Genomic DNA, 21,521 nt, shown 5'->3' with positions numbered 1-21,521 from the left:
TGTTTCTAGAATAAACGTGTTTTCATGCAAATAGCAATAATTTTATTTTATTACATAAAAAATAAATAACAGAACAAAAACAAATAATAGTCACAAACAGTGCAAAGTATAATTCATAAGATTCTTTAGTTACATATCCGCAAAGGAGTAAAACTTATTGAATCCCACCCCCTCTCCATCTATTCAGCTATCATGTAATATTATATATATATATATATATATATATTTATTTATTTCAATGTCAAGTTACATATTTCTCATTTATGATTAATTATATTATTATATGTTTAATCAAGTTGGGTATGTTTGAACGTGTCTTTAATACGTTGGATTAAACTTTAGCGCCCTGAACTGGGTGCCATTCAAGCAATAGGATGTTACAAACTTTAGAGGCTGTTTAGACAAAAAAACAAGAATTGCGTATGGGATACCGCGAACAAAAAGTACCTCAAAAACATCTGTCAACACATTTATTAGTGTAAATTTTGCAAACACATTTTATTTATGTTTCACAAAATAACAGTAGCCTACGACAAACCACTAAAAGGCCAGGAAAACATGTTCATTTTTAGCACTTTAACCCCTTAGATTAGATTTAGCTGTCACAAATTTCAGTCCACAAGTGTAATTTAGTGTTGTAGTAACATGTTTCCTCTCCTAATCACTTCTTCTACACCTTTCTGTTTTATTCTGATACAAAGTGACCCTTGTTACATTTCTGAGCAGGTTTTATTTCCATCTCCCGAAGCGGGCTCGAGCCTGTGCGGCACATCAAAGGCCAGACGTGTCACATCATTAAACCAGCAGAGATATCTAAAATGAGTCCAGTGTGAGCGTTGAGTTTTATTTTTTAATACAAGCTACGTCACACACGAGTACTCGCCTGCAGCACGTTTGAAATTGCTGCTTGTAACATGATCAACTCGGTGGTCGTCCTCTTCTGCACGCATCTTGTTTGTTTTGTTTGAGTTGGTGACGGCGGAGAAAACGAGGTAAGTGTCCGGAGATCTAAGAAAATGTTTTTGCTTGGGAAGTTGAAGCCAATATTTTAGGCTTTAATGTGTTTGTCATTCCTTCATGGATAATTTAAAGAGAAAGTCAGAACTAAAGCTAATAGGTTTAAGAAACGCAACATTATTTTGACACTCTGTAAATCAAACTATTGTTTGCAATTAACCTTCATGTTTAGCTCTCAAGCGAGCTTTTGAAAAAAACAAAAAAACATTGCTTAATACAATTTACATTATTTATTGACTGTACGGTAGAGTTAGACGTTTGTTTCTTAACGCTTAACCATTAATACACTGTGGCTATGATCACAAATTAGAGTTTAGATTTAATGTTATTGCATAAATTCTACGTTTCGACGCTAGAGGGCAGTATGGGATTGAAGCTGGATGAGAGCGGGTTGTTACACTTCCTTTCTCAGTTCATTGTTAAACTCACAATGATGTGACGCAGATTTTAAAACGATGTATTAAAATACACGAACAAAAATCAAAAGTATATCTATATGTTCTCATCGCCCGGCTAGCTCAGTCGGTAGAGCATGAGACTCTTAATCTCAGGGTCGTGGGTTCGAGCCCCACGTTGGGCGGAACATCATTTTCCTCCGTGACATGTACAACTTGAACCATGAGGGCAGAATACTGTGTATAATGTTTGAAAAACTTCATTTATAAGTTTTTTTTTTTTTATGCACAGGCCACCCTTTTTGAATCTGTGAAGGAGTAACACTTGCAATTCAGCCTCAGTTTACACGTGCAAAACAACAGTTATTAAAAATCTGCAATCCAAGGTAAACTTTGAAGAGAAATGCATCACATTCTTTTTCTCCTTGATTTAATATCCAGGATCTTTATGTACATATCTCTGAAGGACTAATATATAGTCCAATATAAAACTAAAGTACCTAACTTTCAGAGTGAAGTCAGTTTTGGACTCTGGAAAAAGGAACATTTTAAGGATAGATAAGATAAGATATTACTTTATTGATAACCAATGGGGAAATTTGGGCCTTGCAGCAGCAATACAGAAATCAAAAAGTCAAAAACCGAATAAAATAACATAAATAAAATTTGAAAAATAGTAGAAATATATATGAAATATATATAGAGAGAGCTATACGTAATGGGTTGAACTCAACAGGACAATGAAGAAACGATGTGCAGTAAATGGCAGGTTAAAGTGACCAGTGATGATTTAAAATGACGTGATAGATAGATAGATTGATAGATCAAATTGTATTTATAGCAGGATGACACAACATTATGCGCTGATAGTTTTCTGAGCTCAGACTATGTGATACCACTGAATGTTGTACATATAGAAAAAACTGCAGCCTATCAAGCTGGGTTTGGATTTCATAAAAAAAATACTTATACCCCTCACTGGGTGATTTTTAATAAAGGTTATTAGAGTATTTACAGTGTTGTGAGCTTAAAAAGACATGACTTTGTCAAAATAGCTAACGCTAATAGCTAAGCCAAAACATTTTTTTTGTTTTTTTGCTTTCTTTTATAAAGTGGTTTGACTTCAGATTTTCTGATTCTTAACAGCCCGATTTTCTGTTTTATTTGCAGTTTGAAGAGTGGAGCTACAGCCTCTGTTTTCTCCGGCCAAGAGGGAGGGAGGAGTTTAAACAAAGGCCCTTTCCACAGAAAAAAATGGAGGCTTGTGCAAAGAAGCCATGGTGTCCTGCTCCTCAGTCTACAAGCTGCCATTTCTCCTTCTAAAGCCTTCAAATAAGACAACCCAGCCACGATCCTACACCAGGAAGATTCATAATGTCGTTATATTGGGTTTGTATGTCGAAAATACTAATGTTAATAATGTCATTTTGTGATTTCAGGCCTAGTTCTCTGCTTATTTTTTCCTCCTCTGTCTCTGACAGTCACCGTGCTGCCCCTGCCTGCACTGAACAAAGATAATTACTCAGGAAACATTTCGGCCAATCAGACGGCGCCTTGCATCTTGCCTGTGAGGAGAGCGACCAGTCAGGATCTGGCTAACATCACTGGGGCCTGATCGCCTTGCCTGGAGAGCGGAGCCTTCCCCGGCTGAGGGCTGAGAGTGTCCTCCATGTTTTATAAGTGTTGACATAACAGTGTGTCAGGCAGCCATGCATCCACAGAGGTAAGCTCTGTCTTTTTTTTTTTTTTAATCTGAACTCTCTGATAACAACATGGCTTCCTTCTTTTTGTTGTGCTGACTGTTGGTTTCTCATGAAGAATGTGCACACCTTAAAATCAGTCTGGTGTGCAATGAGCAAGAAGAAGAAGAAGAGGAGGAGGAGGAGGAGTTGGGGTAGGATTGGAGGCCTCGGCAGGCCTCTCTGCTCCACAGAGCTGAGGAGGGTGGGGGGTTGGGTAACGACTCTCACCCTTGCTCTCTTTCTGTGTCTCAGGGTCACATGGGTGCCCCAGACAACCAGGCTGCCATACAGGAGGCAGAGTGGACCATGGCAAATCCTTTTCCTTTTTGTTTTTTTATAATGCAAAAGAGAGTTAGAATTAAAAATGGCACCCACTTCTCCTCTCTGTTGTGGCAGTCTTGTGTTGTAGCCTGGCAGAGAAAGAATGGGGGATGGGCAATGAAGAAGGGGGGTTATTATGTTTCCCTTTGTAAATGGATTGGCTCTTTGCTTTTTCTTGTGCGTCATGCCAGGCCGGGGAACAAACATGGGGGGGCAACAGATGTGCTTGTAAGGTGGAAAAGGAGCACAGGGTGTGTATTGAGGGCTAGTTTTTAAGTTGTTTCATATGTTAATAAAACATTCAGACATTACAAAGGTACACACGAATGACAAACGTACTGAGGGAAGAAGTTTCTGCACTCCATGTTGGTCAGTGAGGATTCGCGAGACTGAAACAAGTGTGTCAGTTACTCCCGCGTTGCTCTTGAAATAATGTGGAGATCTCTGTTTACAGGCCCTGAGTTTACAGCCGTGTGTGTCGTTGACTCCACAGCCTGTGGCAGTGCTTCCTCCACTCCGCTCTGTGATCCTCAGAGCAGGCAGACGGTGGCCATTTTGTGTTAGAGAGGGGGGGAAAAAACTTTAGCCTTCTCCTTCGCAGGTCAGAGAGCACAAAACTAAAGCCGGAATGGGGACGTGACATGTTTTACAAGACGTGTGTGAGAATACCTGCGGGGAAGTGAGAGCTCTACTCGGTTCGAGTCCTGTTTTTCATGAAGCTGTGGTACTCTAGACTGTCACACACTGCTGCAGCGAAAAAAAAAAAAACAGATCCATAAGAAGTCTGCATATCAGGAAGCTTTTTCCTTTCCTAAGAGGAGGCTGTTAACAGTGTTGCGTCACCGTCCTCTGTGTTTTAGCGTGGGAGAAGCAAAGAATCCTTTCCTTCTCTGGTGGCTTGACACGAGGCAGGCTTTTTTTTTTCTTTTTTTCTCCCAACTGCCAGAGAATAGTAACATTTCAATCAGTGCTTTCTCTTGAATTAGGACCAAGTCATCTCTTGCTGCTGAATAATGAGAAGCCATTCCTCAATCCTCCAGTGAAGCGCTTACACGACTGCCTCTGCGACAGTTAAAAATGTCTGCATTGCTTTCTGTTAATGTGCTCGGACAAGACGCCCGGGCCTCTCTCTGAGGCAGCAGCCTTTCGAGTTATGCGTCTCAATAACCACACACACGTATCCTCCCACAAGGGCCTTTTTTCCCCCAAAATCCCCTTCAGTTGATACTTCTCCTTTAAACAATTGTGAGATAAAATAGAGGAATGTGTATTGTGTTACGCGGGGGGGAAATCTCTGCATTGCAGCAAAAAGAGCCTTTTAAGAGGAAGAGGGGAGCCTGCACACTCTGATCCGTGTGGCATAACTCAGCCGACCAATAATGTTCCACCCTGTTGGCCCTCCAGCCAATTGCAGCTGCAGTTGAGGTTAAAGATTGACAATCAGAGGGAGAGCAGCAGGGAGAGCAAGGGCCTACTGGAAAATTCCACAGCCATCTTTGATTCACCCTTTACAGATTTGATATAAAATACAGGTCAAATCTCTCTTTTTCTACAGGATATTCTGAGCTGATAAGTGTGCTACATTGATGTTTAAATGTTAGATTATCATTGGTTTAATGTAATGGTTAAGAAAGCATTGGTATGCAGTTCAAGTCATTATTTCATGAAATGCAGTATAGGATTTTTACTTTCTGCTCCTCATCATGTTGTTCTTGTTGATTTTCAGGGGACGTTAAAGCTATCAGTGTGTGTGTGTGTTTCCTTGTTGGTCTCACTCTTGTGAAAGCTGCATGTGTCTTGCAAAACCTCATAATCTCCCGAGGGGGTTTTATTGTACAAGGGTGAGTAGGATATTTCTCCGTCAGTAGTTCTTATTCCAACAGTAGTTTCTGTGGGGGAAAAAAAAAAAAAGCTCCATATGTTTGCAGCGAGTGGTATGTAGATATTAAGGTCGCTCTTTCAAATGTTTCGTGTCTGTGATGTGTAAAAACCTGCGTGTTCTTTTCGGAAGGGGGAGAACAGGTTTTGCCAGGCTCTGAGCATGGCTTCACAGAGGTCTCTGTTCCTTCAAAATCAAATCTAATTATTCTATGGCTGCACTATTCGTGGGGGGAAAGGGACATAAGGGGGGGGGGGGGGGGGGGAGAGAACCAAAAATATAAATAAGCCAGAGAGATTGGATTTTCTCGTGTCTCCCTCTCTGTGTTTTCCTCTTTCTTCTCTTGTGATCGACCAGGAAAGGTTTGTCTTGACATAGCTGTGTGTGTGTGTGTGTGTTTAAAAAAAACAAAAAAAAATGTTGGACTGTAATCTCCTCAGATCTCTGTGGTTCCTCCTGCATGGATGTGCCAGTGCCTGAGTCTGAGCCTCGGAGTGGGGGATGGGGGAGAGGAGGGGGGGGGGGGGGAGGAGGAGGGGGGGAGCAAGCTGTGGCCTCCATTTTCTGTGACGAGAGAACCCTGCTCGTCTCTCACAGGAGTGGATTCTGAAGGCATTGAGTCAGTGGTGTTTCCTTGTTTTGTCCATCAGGTACGACAATGCAGGGGGGGGGGGGGGAATGCTGTCAGTGTTTCCTTGAACCCACGTTCTCTCTGGAATACATTCCCAGAATCTGCTGAGGATTTATTTGCCTAACTCTTCCTGTGTGATGGATCATAGCTCCTGATCTGCCCTTTGGATCAGCACAGCTCTTTTCTCTTTTTTTTTTTTTTTGGTTCCTGCTGGTCATCCTGTCATCCTGGTCTCTGCAGCAGTATCCATGTGTTTAGAATACAGGGCTGTGGCTGCTGTTGGTTGGCGAATGGTTTCTCTTTTTCAGAGCTGTGATACACGCAGCAGCAGTGACTTGGCTAACGTTGTCTTGCGTTCATGTGGGCCTCGTTTGTTCTCTCAGTCCGGAACAGGAAGGCCCCGGGGAGGTTGGGGTGTGCGTGTGCGTGTGTATATGTGTGTGTGTGTGTGTGTGTGAGTGAGAGAGAGAGAGAGAGACTATTGGCAGGCTGAAACAAGACACCCAATATGCATTACTTTTTAAAAGAACTCGATCCACGTCATTTCACAGCCACGCAGGCTGATGCACCTATTGTGATTGCAGAGAGTGAAGAATGTATCAGCCCTGATTTTCTTTTCTGCTTCTGGGCTACTTTGTGAATTTGGTTGTTTTTTTTTGGTGTTTAGTTTGTCAAAAAGAAGATCTTTGAGCGTTGTGAAATCACTCGGTTGCATCGACGATGGGTTCTTCGCTGATGCAATCACAACCTATCTCTTTGGTCATATCTCAGTCATCAAACCCTTTCAGTTTGTGTGTTTCACCCTCTCTTTGCCTATTATGCATACTGACATTTAATCAACGTGGTGTGGTGATGAGTCGTCGTTATGGGTGGAGGAGGGGACCAGAAGAGCATTCCTTAACTTTGCAAAAGGAGGAAACGACTTATCCCACGAATGTGGTTGACCTTTCCAGTCGTAGCCTGTAAAGCCATCGTCCTCGCTGGAAACCAGAGCTGCGGCTAAAGCTAGGAACTGGTCAAGTGTGTGACCTGTCATGGGTCCTCGCGAAGGTTTTCTCCCTGGGGCCGGAGAATAAAGGCTACATCCTTGGAACCAGACCCTTCTGTGGCTCGAACAAAGGACGAGCCAAACACTCAAAAGACTTTCATTTATCGCCAGAGCCCCCTTTTTATTCTCTCCTTTTTCCCCCCTCAGAGGAAATGAGATGAGGGCAGTACCAGAGGGCTGGGTAATCAGGGTTTTCCTGTGTTCGATATGTGTTTGAAGATACTGCTGTATTTTCAGTGTTTGGATGAATTTGAATCTAAAGGTTAATGAATCTGTAACTTAAATAGGGACCTGTTAAGTACTTTTTTTTTAAAGACTAGGTTTTCATTTTAAGTCTTTTTAACTGACAATTGATGTGTGCTCTCTGTCAGCACAGCCAGTTAAAATGTGAGGAGGTGAAGAATAATGCTGGAAATATCAAGACCCTGTTTGAGCCTTGTTAGATAGATCCTTTGCCATTGGTCACCAAGAATGGGCCCGAATCCTGCGGGGGAAACCTGTTGTTACTGAAGGGGCTTGAGAGGCTGTAGAAACCTATACTATGAGACGCCACGAGACACGGTCCCTCCAGTAATGCAGAATACTATTGAACTGTTAGGTTGGTTGACTGGGTCACAGCACAGCAGAGATCAGACGGCACAACTGCAGCCACGATCTCTGCTGACGGACGGAGCCGCCAGGGTAAAGTCGGCCAAATTGCCCTTTGTGTTGCTTTGAATATCAACTTGTGCTTTGTGAAGAGGAGCGTTGCCATGGCGATTTTTTTTTTTTTTTTTTTTTTTTTATCATTCTCGTTCTTGCAAAATAAAGCCAACGCTGAGACTTGTTTGTCACTGATAACGGGTGAAGGATTTGAACTTGGTACCCCAGTGTCAGAGATGTGTTGAAATCATGTAAAAAAGCAGAACAATGGAAACCTGCAGAGCAGAGTCCCTATTGACAGATCCTCTGGGACCCGGTTGCCTTAGGTGGTGTTCCACTTGTTTACTGTTATGCTGATGTGGTTTCTGAACAGCCTTTCTGACTTTGTGTTTGCCTCTCTTTCTGTGTTTCCGTGTGCTCTCGTTCGGCGCTCTGCAGTCTGGCTGAGGAGGAGGTAAAGACCGAGTCTGCTGTGGTGGAGGGGATGGATGCGTCTGCACGATCCAAAGGTAAGTCTCCGAGGCCGGGGAGCTCACACTAAGAGACAAGCATCTCAAATGTGTCAGTTTGAGACGATGCTGAGGTTATTTACTGCGAGTTTGGAGAGCAGTGTACTGCATTTTGCTTGTCTCTTAGGATCACAGAGAAAATCCATTATGCCTGGCTGCCTGCTTGTTTAGAATCCGTGTCAAGTTACAACACAGGGTGTTGTTAGTTTAGAGGGAGCCCTGTAGCTATCGTTAGTATCAAGTGATTTAATGTTTAGAAGTGGCATCTTCAGTAATTGCTTTTTAGATCAGCTGTAATTGCTGTCATCAGATTGTAATGTTGTTAACAGTGTAAAAAGCTGAATGCAGCATCTAAACCTATGAAAATGAAACGCTTGAATTTTATTTAGTTTTTAGAATGTGGGTTCATGGGAATATTACTGTTTTCATCGTCTAGGTTATCCCTAAGAAAAGCTTCATGGCCGTCATGGCAGCCTGTCTTTTATTGTCTGACGACCCCATTTTCTCTCTCTCTCTCTCTCTCTCTCTCTCCATCCAGTCCCTGATCCAGCAGGGTCAGCAGAACGACCGGGTGTACCGCAAAAGAGGAAGGTTTCAAGTCCCACGCATTCATCCAATGGACACTCTCCCTCGGACACCTCCCCCAGCCCTCTCAAGAAAAAGAAGAAGCCAGGGGCCATCAACAGCAGCAGCAAGGACCAGGTAAGGACTCCAGCACGCTTGCCTCAACATCTGGCGTGCTCTCAAAGGCTGTGGAGGAAGGTGCTGTAGGCAAAGGGAAAAAGTAGCATACAGGAAGTGGAGTCAAAGTAGAAGACAAGAAGGGGCCAAAAATAATTCCAAACAAAGACGGCGTGAGTGTTAAAGTCAGCATTTCATCAGGTTTAGAAGCCGTGCATCAAATAGAAACAACACCTTTAAATGTGATTAAACCATTTGTAATGGGGAAAGGTTCTGGTATGAGGGGGGGTTGATCTCGTTTAGAGTCAGTGCTCCTACTGTCAGCGCCATGGAAGAAGCATCGGGGGAGCTGCACTCACACTTTGACTTCATTGAAGCTCTCGGCTCAAGAACTCTTTGGGACGAGAGGCGAAACATCTTCAAAAACGTGAACATAGTCCAGTTGCTTTGTGGATTAAACTTAAAAAACAAAAAAAAACAACACCAGACGAAGGGATAGATGGATTTCTCATCAGCATTCAGCTCAATCTCTGAGATGAAACTCAAGTATACCATAACCAAACACTGCTGAATGAGTCATCTTCAAGTCAAGTTCACAGGACTTGTCTACCTTTTTTCTTTAGTTTTAATTTCAAAAGTACTGACAGCGGATGTGTAAACCTCAAAGATTAGATTTCAGACCTGCTGTGGTTGTGATGGGGAGGACATCTCTGAGATTAAAACATGGACTAAAAAGCAGAAGTGTGCTTTCATAAAGATGTTCAAACAATCTACAGGGGGGAGGTGAACGTGGGGTTGTTGCTTTCAAGATGAGACGGAAACTGTAGGACAAAGCACCGCCCTTTTCAAACCACATGGTCTCACAAGCTGTCACTGATATGTAAGTAGATAAAGCACTTTTTGTAGATTGTAAGACAATAGTTACTTAACATTGCTCTCTTGGTAAAGTCTACTATTTTAAAAAGGGCGACTTGCATTTTTTATACCAGACAACCCTGATATCTTAATACAAACTACTAGCTTAAAGCTACCTTTGAAAGTATTGTTCTAAATGACTTGGTATAATGTCTCAAATCAAGGGGCCTGGAGTTGATAAAATCATCCATGTTCATGGATTGTTCAACAGCCATCATTAGTTTGTCCTCCATGATGTTTGGTTTAATGTTGCTGTGAATTTTATCTTCATCACAAAGAGATGGTCTCCTCTCATGGTCAACAATGGTAAAAAAAAACACACATGGTCCCTGAAGTTAAAGTTCTATAAATGATTGGTTGTCATAGCGCTCCTGTAAAAGTGTGAAGCCCCCCCCGACACTCCTGTTTAAACCCAACTTGAAACAGACACCACTCACTGCAACAAACCACACTCTGCCCGAGTGAGGTCAGAGTTCATTTATTTTAAATGGAGACACATCGCCTATGAGAGCACGCCAGTTTTGACTCTATGGTGTGCTGTCAGTTGACTGACGGACAAACGTATGAAGTCGTTTGGTGCTGTGACTGTGGATAAGTCTTACTGTTATAGCTGTGGCGTGAGGGTTTGGAGCCATGAATGCATGGTCAAGTCACAGTTCATTGTCTTTAATTAGCATACCCATCACCTATGGCCACTTTGTTCTAGTTCAACCTGATTGAGGTGTTTGCATTTTGATTAAATAGAAGTCTATGCTCACCAAATTAATTTGGTTTTGAGTGATTCACTTCTAAAACTTTAGTCGAACCTTCGATTGAATTTGCATGATATAACACGACAATCTGATCTTTTTTGTAACATGTTGACTTTTGTCTTAGTGCATACTGGTTGTTGGTTTGAATCTTAGATGGGCAACAACTTAACTTTTACCTCCATTAACGATGCATTCAGTGAAGACAGTGATTACTTGTAAGCTCACGCGGTAGCAGTTAGCATAATTACCCATGAATGTAGTCTAGGTGAAGTTCCAGTACAGTACTTAACCAGAGAACAGCATCATGCATTGTGTAAATGTTCAGAAATAAGTTGAGCTCTCTGATTGGAACATAAAGGGATAGGCTGTTTTAAGAAGCACACCCTTAAAAAAACCTGTTTGGGGAGTTTAGTCCGACTCAGGGTTGAAACAATCACACGATTAAATGCTGACTTAGTTTACATATTGTGATTTGATTTGTTGGGTTTATCCCTCATCTCCCCTCTATGCTGCTTTACCCTGCTTACTCCACCTCACTGCTGCCTTGTTTTGTGTTGCACTGCACCTTTTTTTTGTGTTCCTGCGTGTTTTTTGAAACCTGCCCCCCTGTTTCTCTTGCCTGCATTTCAGTCAGAGCTAAGACATGGTCCCTTTTACTATATGAAGCAGCCAGCACTCACCACAGACCCTGTTGATGTTGTACCGCAGGACGGCAGGAACGACTTCTACTGCTGGTTGTGCCACCGAGAGGGCCAGGTGCTCTGCTGTGAGCTCTGCCCCAGGGTGTACCACGCCAAGTGCCTCAAACTACCAGCTGAGCCCGAGGGCGACTGGTTCTGTCCAGAGTGTGAGGTATCCCGCTGTAGTAGTGTGTATGTTTGTGGGTGTACACAACATATTGTGGGAATAAGGTTAAATCCTGCGTGCTTTGTGAAAAGAAAAAAAAAGAGGGGATGTCAGACCGTGTGTCAGTCAGAGAGGAAGAAAAGATCAGTGAACCGCTTCTGTTTGAGGTCAATCCGCAAACGGATTTTTTGCCCTCCATGACATATGGCCTGACATCCCTGCAGGCGTATTGCTCACACTAAATCTTTAGATGGAAGTGTTTTGATCGTTATTTGTACTGAGAAAAATTTACTGTTAATTTCTTTTTTACAATTGAGACAATAAAAAGGAAAAAAAAAAAGTGTCTAATCACGACAGCAGATCATGAAATCTACCAAATCGAAGGTGTAAATTAGTTTGTCTTTTGTATCACATGTTCTATTCTTTTTTATGTCATTAATTATTCAACCTTTGTTGTCGCAGAAAATAACAGTCGCCGAATGCATTGAAACCCAGAGCAAGGCCATGACGATGCTGACAATAGATCAACTGTCCTACTTGCTCAAATTCGCCCTCCAAAAGATTAAACAGCCCGGGGTAAGACATTTGTTGTATACCAGTTTAACCGATATGTTTAACTTGAAAACAACAGTTCATATTTACAGGCTAAAGGTCTAGGAAATATCCAGAGGAACTCAGACATCCACATTTGTCTAATGTATCCATTTCCTTTCTGTCTTATTTGTCTCATGTGGGCAGACTGAGCCTTTTCAGAAGCCGGTGTCTCTTGAACAGCATCCAGATTACGCAGAGTATATTTTCCACCCCATGGACCTGTCTACTTTGGAGAAGGTAGCGTTAGTTTTTTAAATCAATAAGTATGAATTAAACAAAAATGTTTGAACGAGTTGGAGAGAAAAAGTACAGAGAGTAAATAATCATTCAAACCCACCATACTACACAGTAGAGCAGCACGATGGTTATCAGTGATGTGTCCTGCGTCTGACCCTGTCATTTCCCCTTCTTCTAATAGAACATCAAGAAGAAGATGTATGGATGCACAGAAGCCTTTCTTGCTGACATGAAGTGGATCTTGCACAACTGCATCATCTACAACGGAGGTAAAGCACTTTCACTTTCACAGATGAGCCTGCACTCAGTGTGACTACAACCAAAGAAAAAGTAGATTAAGATTGCAATCTGATTCCAGGAAATCACAAATTAACAACCACCGCGAAAGTCATCGTAAAGATTTGTGAACACGAGGTAACAAGCTGCGATTTATTTGTCAATGGTAAAGATTTGATCGATATGATTGGCTTATAAAATGAATGACATCTTTTTTTTTTCTTTTTCCATTGGCTGTGCTTTTTAGATGAATGAGATTGAAGTGTGTCCAGAGTGCTACCTGTCTTCATGCCAAAAAAGGGACAACTGGTTTTGTGAGCCATGTGTAGGTCTTTTATAAACCTTAAAATCATGATGTGGAAGCAGCCATGATGCATTTTGGTTTAGAGTGAGGAACTAAATCCTTTTTTCTTTCTTTCTTTCTTTTTCTTTTTGTTTTCTTGTAGAGTCAACCCCACCCGCTGGTCTGGGCCAAGCTGAAGGGCTTTCCTTTCTGGCCAGCTAAAGCACTACGAGAGAAGGATGGGCAGGTAGACGCACGCTTCTTCGGGCAACATGACCGGTGAGATGTTCTTCTAATTGCTGTAGAAGTTTCAACCTGACATTAACATGCAACCTGGGTGAGCAGATCTCATGTGGGTAGCTCTTAGTACAAATATGAATGCACCCAGGACACATTTAGATGAGGTTTTACTCTTTCCTGATAAACCACAGAAAAGTTGAAGGACACAAAGGTTCATGGTCAAACAACATTTTATAACTTCAGCACACCTGTGTCCAGCTAGGGTGCATTTTAATGCTTGACATAAAGCAGGCCTAATGTTCAAGGGATGCTGACCAAAGCTAAACATCTTTATTGCAAACTAGTATTACATATTCTTTTCACTGTGCTTTTTCTGCAGGGCCTGGGTCCCCATCAACAACTGCTACCTCATGTCCAAAGAGATCCCTTTCTCTGTGAAGAAGACTAAAAGCATTTTCAACAGTGCCATGCAAGAGATGGAAGTCTATGTGGAAAACATACGCAAGAAATTCGGGGTCTTCAACTATGCCCCCTTTCGCACCCCCTTTACACCCAACAACCAACTGCAGATGCTGCTGGACCCGTCCAACCCCAGTGCTGGGACAGTGAAGACAGAGAAACCAGATAAACTACGCTTCAACTTCGACATGACCGCTTCTCCAAAAATGATCCTTGGCAAGAGTTCGACTCCCAGTGGCATGAGCCGGAGGGTCTCGATGACAGACATGCCGCGATCTCCCATGAGCACCAACTCCTCGGTTCACACAGGGTCAGATGGGGAGCAAGATATGGAAAAGGCCAGCAGGAACCCTGCCTTCCACTACAGCACTGGAGAGGAATCAATGGACTGTACTGGTATGTAGCTTTAGTATATATTTATGAAATGATAATGTGTCAGAAAACGACATGATATTGTGATAGAGGTACTTCATAGAGAGAGTTAACTGCTGTCTGCAGAAATCCAATTTACCTCTGAGCTCATAATAGCAGACAAAGTTAGCAACAAGCTGATGAAGCACTGGAGTGTTTTGCATTGAAGATATTCCATTTACGTGTTCGCTTGAATCAAAAGCAGAGCTAAAACAAAAAGGAATATTGGACCCATGTTCACAAGGCGACTGTACGTGTGGTGTTAAATGAACAATACTGAAACTACTGGTAGTATAAGTAAGCAACTGTTTGCTAATAAGCTACCTGTAGCAACTTAAAACATGAGAACGTTTCTGGTACCTGAAGGAGGCTAAAAGTGAGGGATGCTAACTTTGAATTTGCAACTTGTGAAGCAACGAATAAAGTAAATTGAATTGTGTTTTTTGTTGTTCTTATTACAGCATCTCCTGTCTCAGGGAAGATGGGTCCTGCAGGCAGTGTGGCAGGAAGCCCGAAACCCTTTAACCCTGGACTGGTGACAAAGCAGGAGAGGACTGCGGGCACAGGCGGCATTCTGAATCTCAACCTGGGTCAGTAAAAACGTCACACATATAGAGAAACGATGCTGAGATACAAGGTCATACTCCACATCCCATCCCTCATCGTCATCATCGTCACTCGAGCGTATACTTGAATTTGTGCTGAAGCAGAACTTTTCCTGTTCCTTTCAGATCGGGTGAAGGCTGAGATGGATCTGAAGGAACTGAGTGAGACAGTGCAACAACAACAAAGTCAGCAGCAACAGGGATCTTCGGCTTCCCTCCCTAACCCAAAGAGACCCATCAGAAGCCTGGACAAAACTATTGAGAGCTGCAAAGCACAGCTCGGTACAAACACAACTTCACAATTTGCTTTTCAGTCACAGAACGTCCTTTTTTTTGTGTGTGATATAGTTGATCTTAAAAGTAATTCACTTTTATGATTTGACACCATTTACATTAGGACTGTCATGAAGGATTCTTCAGTAAGCGTTTCTTTGTTGTGATACCTTGATGAGCTTTAGCCAAAGGATGTTGTAGCTTCTGTAACTCTTAGTTTTAGACTGTCTGTAAACTCGGCTGTGTTTCTCTGCGCAGGGATAGATGAGATTTCTGAAGATGTGTACAAAGGTGTGGATCACAGTGACTCCGAGGATTCTGACAAATCGGATTCAAGTGACAGCGAGTATCTGAGCGACGAGGACCACAAGCCAAAGAGCGCCACACTGGACGACAAAGACAGAGCGGAGAGGAAAAGGCCCAGAGGGAGCACAGAGGGCGAGATTAAAGAAGGGATTACAAGAACAACAGATAAAGCCACCCCTGAACCCCTCCTCAAAGACAAGCAGGCCAGCAATGGCCCGGATAGGGACCTACAGGAGAAGCCCAGAACCCCCCAGTCTCAGCCCATCACTGACAAGTCCAAAGCCCCCGAGGAGGGAAAAGCTGCTTCCAAATCAGCAGCTGAGCAAGACTCTGATTCTGAAAGAGAGCTGGTGATCGACCTGGGCGATGAACATGGAGGACGTGACGCAAAGAGGGCGAGGAGAGAGGCGGGGGCCAAAGCTTCCAAAGACTCTCATGCAGTCAAGTTGGAAGGTGAGGCCTTTGATATTTATCCACTTTTTTTCTTTGATTGTCATTACGACTCATACCTTAGTGACAAGGAAAACTGGGGGAAATATCCTTATCTAATACTGGTAGAACATTTACACAGCAAGATAGCAGGTCAGATGGAGCTTTCACGCAAAATGAAAAATGTACACAACAAATATTGTCCACCACACCAGTCTGTATTCATCAGAGCCTCCCCGCTGTCTTGTCCTCAGGGTGCTATCTGAAGCTGTTTACACTACTGTGATACTTCAAAGTAAATAGTTACGAGAGAAATACCAAGAGGAACTGAATTTCCATAAATAGAAAGCTTTCAATAATCTCAATGTCCTACATATGAACATATGAACACTTAAATGGTAAATCGTTACATTATTATTTCTCTCATACAGTCAGGGTATGTTAAAAGTCAGTCGGGCTTGGAGAGGCTTAGACAAAGTCAAGAAACGACCTTACGCTATGCTACGCTAACACCCAAATAATTTGCATCCATTACAATGAAGATAGTTCAAACACTTAGGAGAGAAAACATTTCACTACCATGTCTATTAGAGCTATAACCAAAGCAGTTATCACAGTTAAATTCTAAATTGTTGCTGTGGCTGACTGGATTGCGCGCTCTCCAGGGTCTGTCTGACAGCATGATCAGTTCCTTTGGTCTCTAGTTCGGTTGGATTTAGTGGATCACTTTAAAGACTCGCAGGACAGAAACGCTCCAGCCGGCTGCATGTTGAGGCACTTTGCAGCAGGATTCATTAGTAGTACTATCAAAATACCATTTTCATAATCAAAAGGGAAAAGTTAAAGCTCTGACTCGTCACCAAGGCTTGTATGCTGTACTTACACTGACTACATATCCCATCAGGAAGTTGGAAGACTTCCTGTGAAAAATCTATTTTTATTAACTGATGCTAATTATTGATAATTTAAGCGAGTGCTGCAGCCATTCTAGCCCGTTGACTTCCTACATCACTTCTGCGTCTTTACAGCAGTTTATCCTAAAACATCAGTTTCTTTTAAGGATACTTTTATTTCCACAGTTTGTTCTTCTTTTTCAAAACGTGTTGAATACATTACCTTTCATTCAATCACAAACCGTTTGGTCAGGGATGTCGGTGTTTCAGTAGCTGCTAATGTGTCTTTGAGCTGTAGAGGTGTGCTCGAATCAGTTCACTTCAAAACCCAATTTCCCAACTGCAGTCTTCATGCCCTAATGCCAAGGCAAGTGTCCTCACTGTAAACAGATTTCCATGTGTACCTGCAACATGAAAAACCCAGAATGCCTCACTCTTAAAGAGAAATATTCTTTTCCGTCTGCCCAGGTAAGCTGCCCTCATCTGCAGTAGTCGCACCATCACAGGAAGTAGCTTCGAACCTGAAAGACTCTTTACAACCTGCCATCACAGCGGCCCTCAACCTTGTGTCCACTGCAGCGTCTGGTCAGTCCACTGTCACCACATCTGGCAGTGGGCCCGCCAGTTCTCCCTCTCCTGCTGCCCCTTCCATCGCCACAACATCCCCAGCGACCGCAGCTGTGAAGAAACAGCGCCCCCTACTGCCTAAAGAGACAGCTCAGGCCGTGCAGAGGGCTGTGGTTTGGAATCCAACCAAATTTCAGACGTCCTCTCAAAAGTGGCACATGCAGAAGGTGCAGAGGCAGCAGCAGCACGGGGAACAGTCTGCAGGGCAGGCGCAGGCCCAGAGTCAGACGCAGACACGCAGCCCACAGCAGCCGCAGTCACAGCAGTCGAACTCCTCGTCAAGTACCCGCTATCAGACCAGACAAGCAGTCAAAGGTATAAACATGTTCAGAGTAAAGGATCTGAACATCAAAGTTGTCATGATAAGAAACAGTGTGTTTAAAGTTCATTGTTTTTCCCCTTTTTCTTCATCCCCTGCAGTGCAACAGAAAGACCCACCGCAGAGTACATCCACCACGACGTCTAGCAGCTCCTCTTCTTACACATCAGGCGACTTGGCGATCCCTACAGGCTCAGCAGAAGTGGCTGCAGATATAGCCAAGTACACAAACAAAGTAGGTTTAAGTCCTAAGATGTGTGACAGGCATTTTTCTCTAGACCTTTTCATGTGGCACTTATTATAATGTTTTTTGTTCAGGGGTTAAAGTGAGATTTTTTTGTGTGTAAAATGTTGTAGATCATGGACACAATAAAAGGGACAATGACTGAAATCTACAACGACCTTTCCAAAAGCACATCAGGGAACACAATCGCAGAGGTACTTTCTGGTTCGTGGAAAAGTGTTTGTATAAAATATTAGAACACGAGTTGAGATTTCATCTCTATGCATTTTGCAACAGATACGACGTTTGAGGATAGAGATCGAAAAGCTCCAATGGCTGCATCAGCAAGAACTATCCGAGATGAAGCACAATCTTGGTAAGTTTCCTCCTTCCAGAAAAAAATCCTGGAATATGACGGCACACTGCACACAGTGAGAGTCCAGCGGAGCAGTCTTCTCATTTAATTAAAGGGGTTTCCCTTTTTTTTGTTTTGTCACATCTCAACGCAGAACTGACAATGGCAGAGATGAGACAAAGTCTGGAGCAGGAAAGAGAGCGGTTGGTGGCCGAGGTGAAGAAGCAGACTGAGTCAGAAAAGCAGCAAGCTGTGGACGAGACCAAAAAGAAACAGTGGTGTGCTAACTGCAGGAAGGAGGCCATCTTCTACTGCTGCTGGAATACAAGTTACTGTGATTACCCCTGCCAGCAGGCCCACTGGCCAGAACACATGAAGTCCTGCACACAGTCAGGTAACTCTAACACACTTAGCATGTATCCAATACGTATAATGTACTTGGACACCTGCTTTGATAAAGTCTGCTGGCCTTTTTAGTTTTAATATTTGGAATAAAGAATATTTTTCCTGACATACAGATTAAAAAAACCCCATGTTTGATCAACATTTAAAACCATTTCAACGTCTTTCTTCAGGATCTAACAAAGACACAAACTAGGAAGCGAATCCAAAACATTTGAACAAGTATTGTACCCGTCAATAAGTCTAAGTTCACTCTGGTTTTTCTCAACGCTGATGTCAGGATGTGTTTTCTAAATGACTGTTTGAAATGCAAAATGTTTCCCTTTCTCTAAGTAGACAGTACTCTTACAAAGTGTTTTACTTGGCTTAAAAAAATAGTCTACCAGTTATATTCCTGTGGAGATACCAGGCAGCCTTTCTCTTGTACTTTCAATTGTTTTTTTGTTTTTTTTACTATGCAGAGCTGAGTGTGAAAAGGCAAGATGCCCAGTGCTCTCTAAATCTATGATCCAAGACTGCTTATAAAACCTGAATGATGTCAGCATAACCCACTTGTCTTATTCAGTAAATGTTTATTTATTCATTAGGCCCAATTCAAAATATCCCGACAGAATGTGAGACTCTGGTCCCCTCCCCCCTCCCAGGTCTGGTGGTTGGTTCTACATCGTGAAACCAGAAGGTTAGCGTCATAACAATGAAGGCTGTGAGCCAGTCTGACAGCGGTGGCGGTCAGTGGGAGGTCTGGTGGTTGAGGGCTTGATATTGAGGAGAATGTGGGTTTATAACTTTGAATCAGGATGTAATGAAAGCATGTGTGAATGTTTCAGCAGCAGAGGACTAAAGTAAGGGGTGGAGGTGGCTTGTGTTCCTCAGGTGGAAGAATTCTGTTCTTGTGAGCTCGATGATGTGGTGATGAACAGAGAAGGGTGCTGTCAAAAATGAGTCTAAGATAGCAGATGTGTGGGGAAGGAGAGAAGGTGGAGTTGTCACTGGTGAGAGCAACGTTTTGAGTGTATTTGGTAAACGACTTGGGGCCGATGATGATGATGATGTCAGTTTTGTCACTGTTCAGTGTGATGGCACGCAGCCATGTTGATGTGTGAAGCAGGTTGCTGTGGGGATGGTAGTGGTGAAGGTGCAAAGCTAGATGTCATCAACATAACAGTGGAGACAGAGGTCATTATGATGCATGTTACCACAAAAGGGGGAGCAAGTATATGACTAACAGGAAAGGATCAAGCACTGAACCTTGGGGGGGAATGTCTTCGGATGAAGGAGCTGCAGCTGTTGATCAACTGTTGGTGAGGGAACGAGCAGTGCTGCTGAGGTGTTCCAGATCAGAGGGAGGAATAGTGCAGCTGATGGTCTCAAAGGCTGCTGTTAAATCAACCAGGATGGAAATTCTGAAGAGTCTAAGGAGAGGAGGAGGTCATTGGTTACTTTGAGGAGGGAAGTTTCTGCACTGAGAACAGACTAAAATAGTTCAAACAGGGTATTGAGGATCAGATGGGTTTTGATTTGAGAGGCCACAACACATTCCAATATTTCTGACTGAAAGGGAAAGTCAAGTTACTTATGCTTTAAAAGTGGAGTGCAGGTTTTTTTTGGAGGATCGGGGGTGGCTGACAGTTTTTGGAGGACCGAACAAGAGTTGAGGGAGGAGTTGAAAATTGTGGTTAAGAGTGGGAGAAATGGCTCAGAGATCAGATGAGAGGGGGTGAAGTCTACTGGGTAATACAGGTAGAGCTTTTAATACCTGAGGGGATGGTGCATAGTTCAAATGGGGACGTAGGGAAAGGAAGAAAAAAAACAACAACTCAGTGGTGGGTGATGCAGCATGTGGGGGTGAAGGCAGGGAGGTGGATGGGACAGGGAGACTGGTGAAGCTGCTGTAAATGTTTTAATGAACGGTAGCTCAGTTTATGCCGACTTTACAAGGATCATGAAACTGACATGTTTCAAATTAATTGGTTTTTTTGTTTTTTTTCTTGCAGCCTCAGCTTCACAGCAGGAGCCAGAAGCAGAATCCAATTCAGAGCCTCCAGTCAAACCATCAGGACATTCTCCTTCAACCCAGACCCTGCCCTCTGGAGCAGGATCCATATCAGACAAAAACAGCTCTCCCACGTATAAGGACAAGGGCAAGGACAGTGCTGGTGTAACTGTTACCTAATGTTCTATCAACACTACAGATACTTTCGCACATTTATCAAGGCCGCTGCTGTGTTGGTTATGTCAAATTTAAAGCTTGAAGGCCCGCATCTCTGTGAAAAATCATTTTCACTCCCATGTTTTGCATCATCTCTCATCTACAGTATCTGCTTGGCTGTAATCAGGTGGATATTCACAATGTGAAAGTAGTCTGTCTAAAGATATACAATGTGGGTATGTGTGTTTTCATACTGTGGTTTTGTTATGGCTTTGTTACCACTTTGCTACCAACTCAAGGCTGAGCAAATTGGATCTTATAACAGAATATTTGTCGCATTAAGAATTTTCAACGCTGCTCTTCAGTAACTTGATAGCAGATGACTTCCAATTTAAGAGACAAAAATTTAGAAACAGCCATCAACACTTGATCATTTATTACGGTGCCATCATACGTACTTTGAGTTATGCAAGATTCGGTTTCAAAACATTTTCACTTATAACATCATGTTTCAACTACTTCCTGTTTATGTTAGCGGAGGCAATTTTGGCTGATACTTATTTTTTTGTATTGTTGTTCCTCATCATAAAGACCAGGATAAACAAAACCCTGTGACTTATCAAAAAAAACTAAAAAATGTATACTGTAAAAAGTTTTTGTAAGAAAATACCTGAACAATATTTATAGTGCTATATATAGTGTTTTTATAGTATGTTTAATGAAATCACAATTTCTATGTCTAAACAAAGTTATTTGAGAATAAATTACTTCACATGAATGTCGGCTCAGACCAACTCTGTTGAACTGTTTATCCAAAGCTGATGATCAGACTATAAGAACTTGGTAGGCATAAACAATAACTGCATTTTGGCTGGATGTTCTTTCCTGTGAGCATGTCTGTTATGAGCTTGTGTCTCGTTCGTGTTTACATATTGTACATACAATAAATGGAGTCGTGAAGAAAAAATAAAAATGCTCTGATCAACAAAAGCATGTTGAGCCTTTGATTCATTTGTACTGTCATTAATGGAAATTGACTAATTTAAATGGAGGAGCCATACC

General features: G+C 42.5%; 1 protein-coding gene across 10 annotated transcripts; it reads left to right on the top strand.

The window, feature by feature from the left end:
* Window positions 1–2,582: 2,582 nt before the first annotated feature.
* On the top strand, window positions 2,583–21,449 carry LOC306833975 (MYND-type zinc finger-containing chromatin reader ZMYND8-like). Of its 10 annotated transcripts, none has more exons than XM_079359655.1 (21): window positions 2,583–2,801; window positions 2,894–3,135; window positions 8,114–8,184; window positions 8,723–8,886; window positions 11,241–11,384; window positions 11,841–11,954; window positions 12,117–12,209; window positions 12,391–12,478; window positions 12,568–12,623; window positions 12,733–12,810; window positions 12,932–13,047; window positions 13,388–13,863; window positions 14,340–14,468; window positions 14,610–14,765; window positions 15,015–15,515; window positions 16,853–17,326; window positions 17,432–17,565; window positions 17,688–17,768; window positions 17,851–17,929; window positions 18,063–18,302; window positions 20,305–21,449. In XM_079359655.1, exons 2-21 carry the CDS (start codon window positions 3,122–3,124, stop codon window positions 20,481–20,483), a joined length of 3,387 nt encoding a protein of 1,128 aa, XP_079215781.1. In that variant the 5' UTR covers window positions 2,583–2,801; window positions 2,894–3,121; the 3' UTR covers window positions 20,484–21,449. The 10 variants fall into 10 exon arrangements, 9 of the variants coding, with proteins under 9 accessions (XP_079215781.1, XP_079215784.1, XP_079215785.1 ...); XM_079359658.1 differs by having other exon boundaries at window positions 11,163–11,384; XM_079359659.1 differs by having other exon boundaries at window positions 2,583–2,805; window positions 11,163–11,384.
* The last annotated feature ends 72 nt before the right edge of the window (window positions 21,450–21,521 follow it).

Source organism: Symphodus melops (genome assembly GCF_947650265.1).
Source record: "Symphodus melops genome assembly, chromosome: 13".
Taxonomy (NCBI): domain Eukaryota; kingdom Metazoa; phylum Chordata; class Actinopteri; order Labriformes; family Labridae; genus Symphodus; species Symphodus melops.
The sequence above is the reverse complement of the archived record's forward strand: the minus strand, read 5'-3'. Positions and strand labels throughout refer to the sequence as shown.

Coding starts and splice junctions, on each gene's coding strand:
- LOC306833975 (XM_079359654.1), top strand. CDS start 3,413: ATGGGTGCCCCAGACAACCAGGCTGCCATACAGGAGGCAGAGTGGACC. Junction 12,479..12,567: donor CTGCATCATCTACAACGGAG/GTAAAGCACTTT, acceptor ATCTGATTCCAG/GAAATCACAAATTAACAACC. Junction 12,624..12,732: donor TAAAGATTTGTGAACACGAG/GTAACAAGCTGC, acceptor TGTGCTTTTTAG/ATGAATGAGATTGAAGTGTG.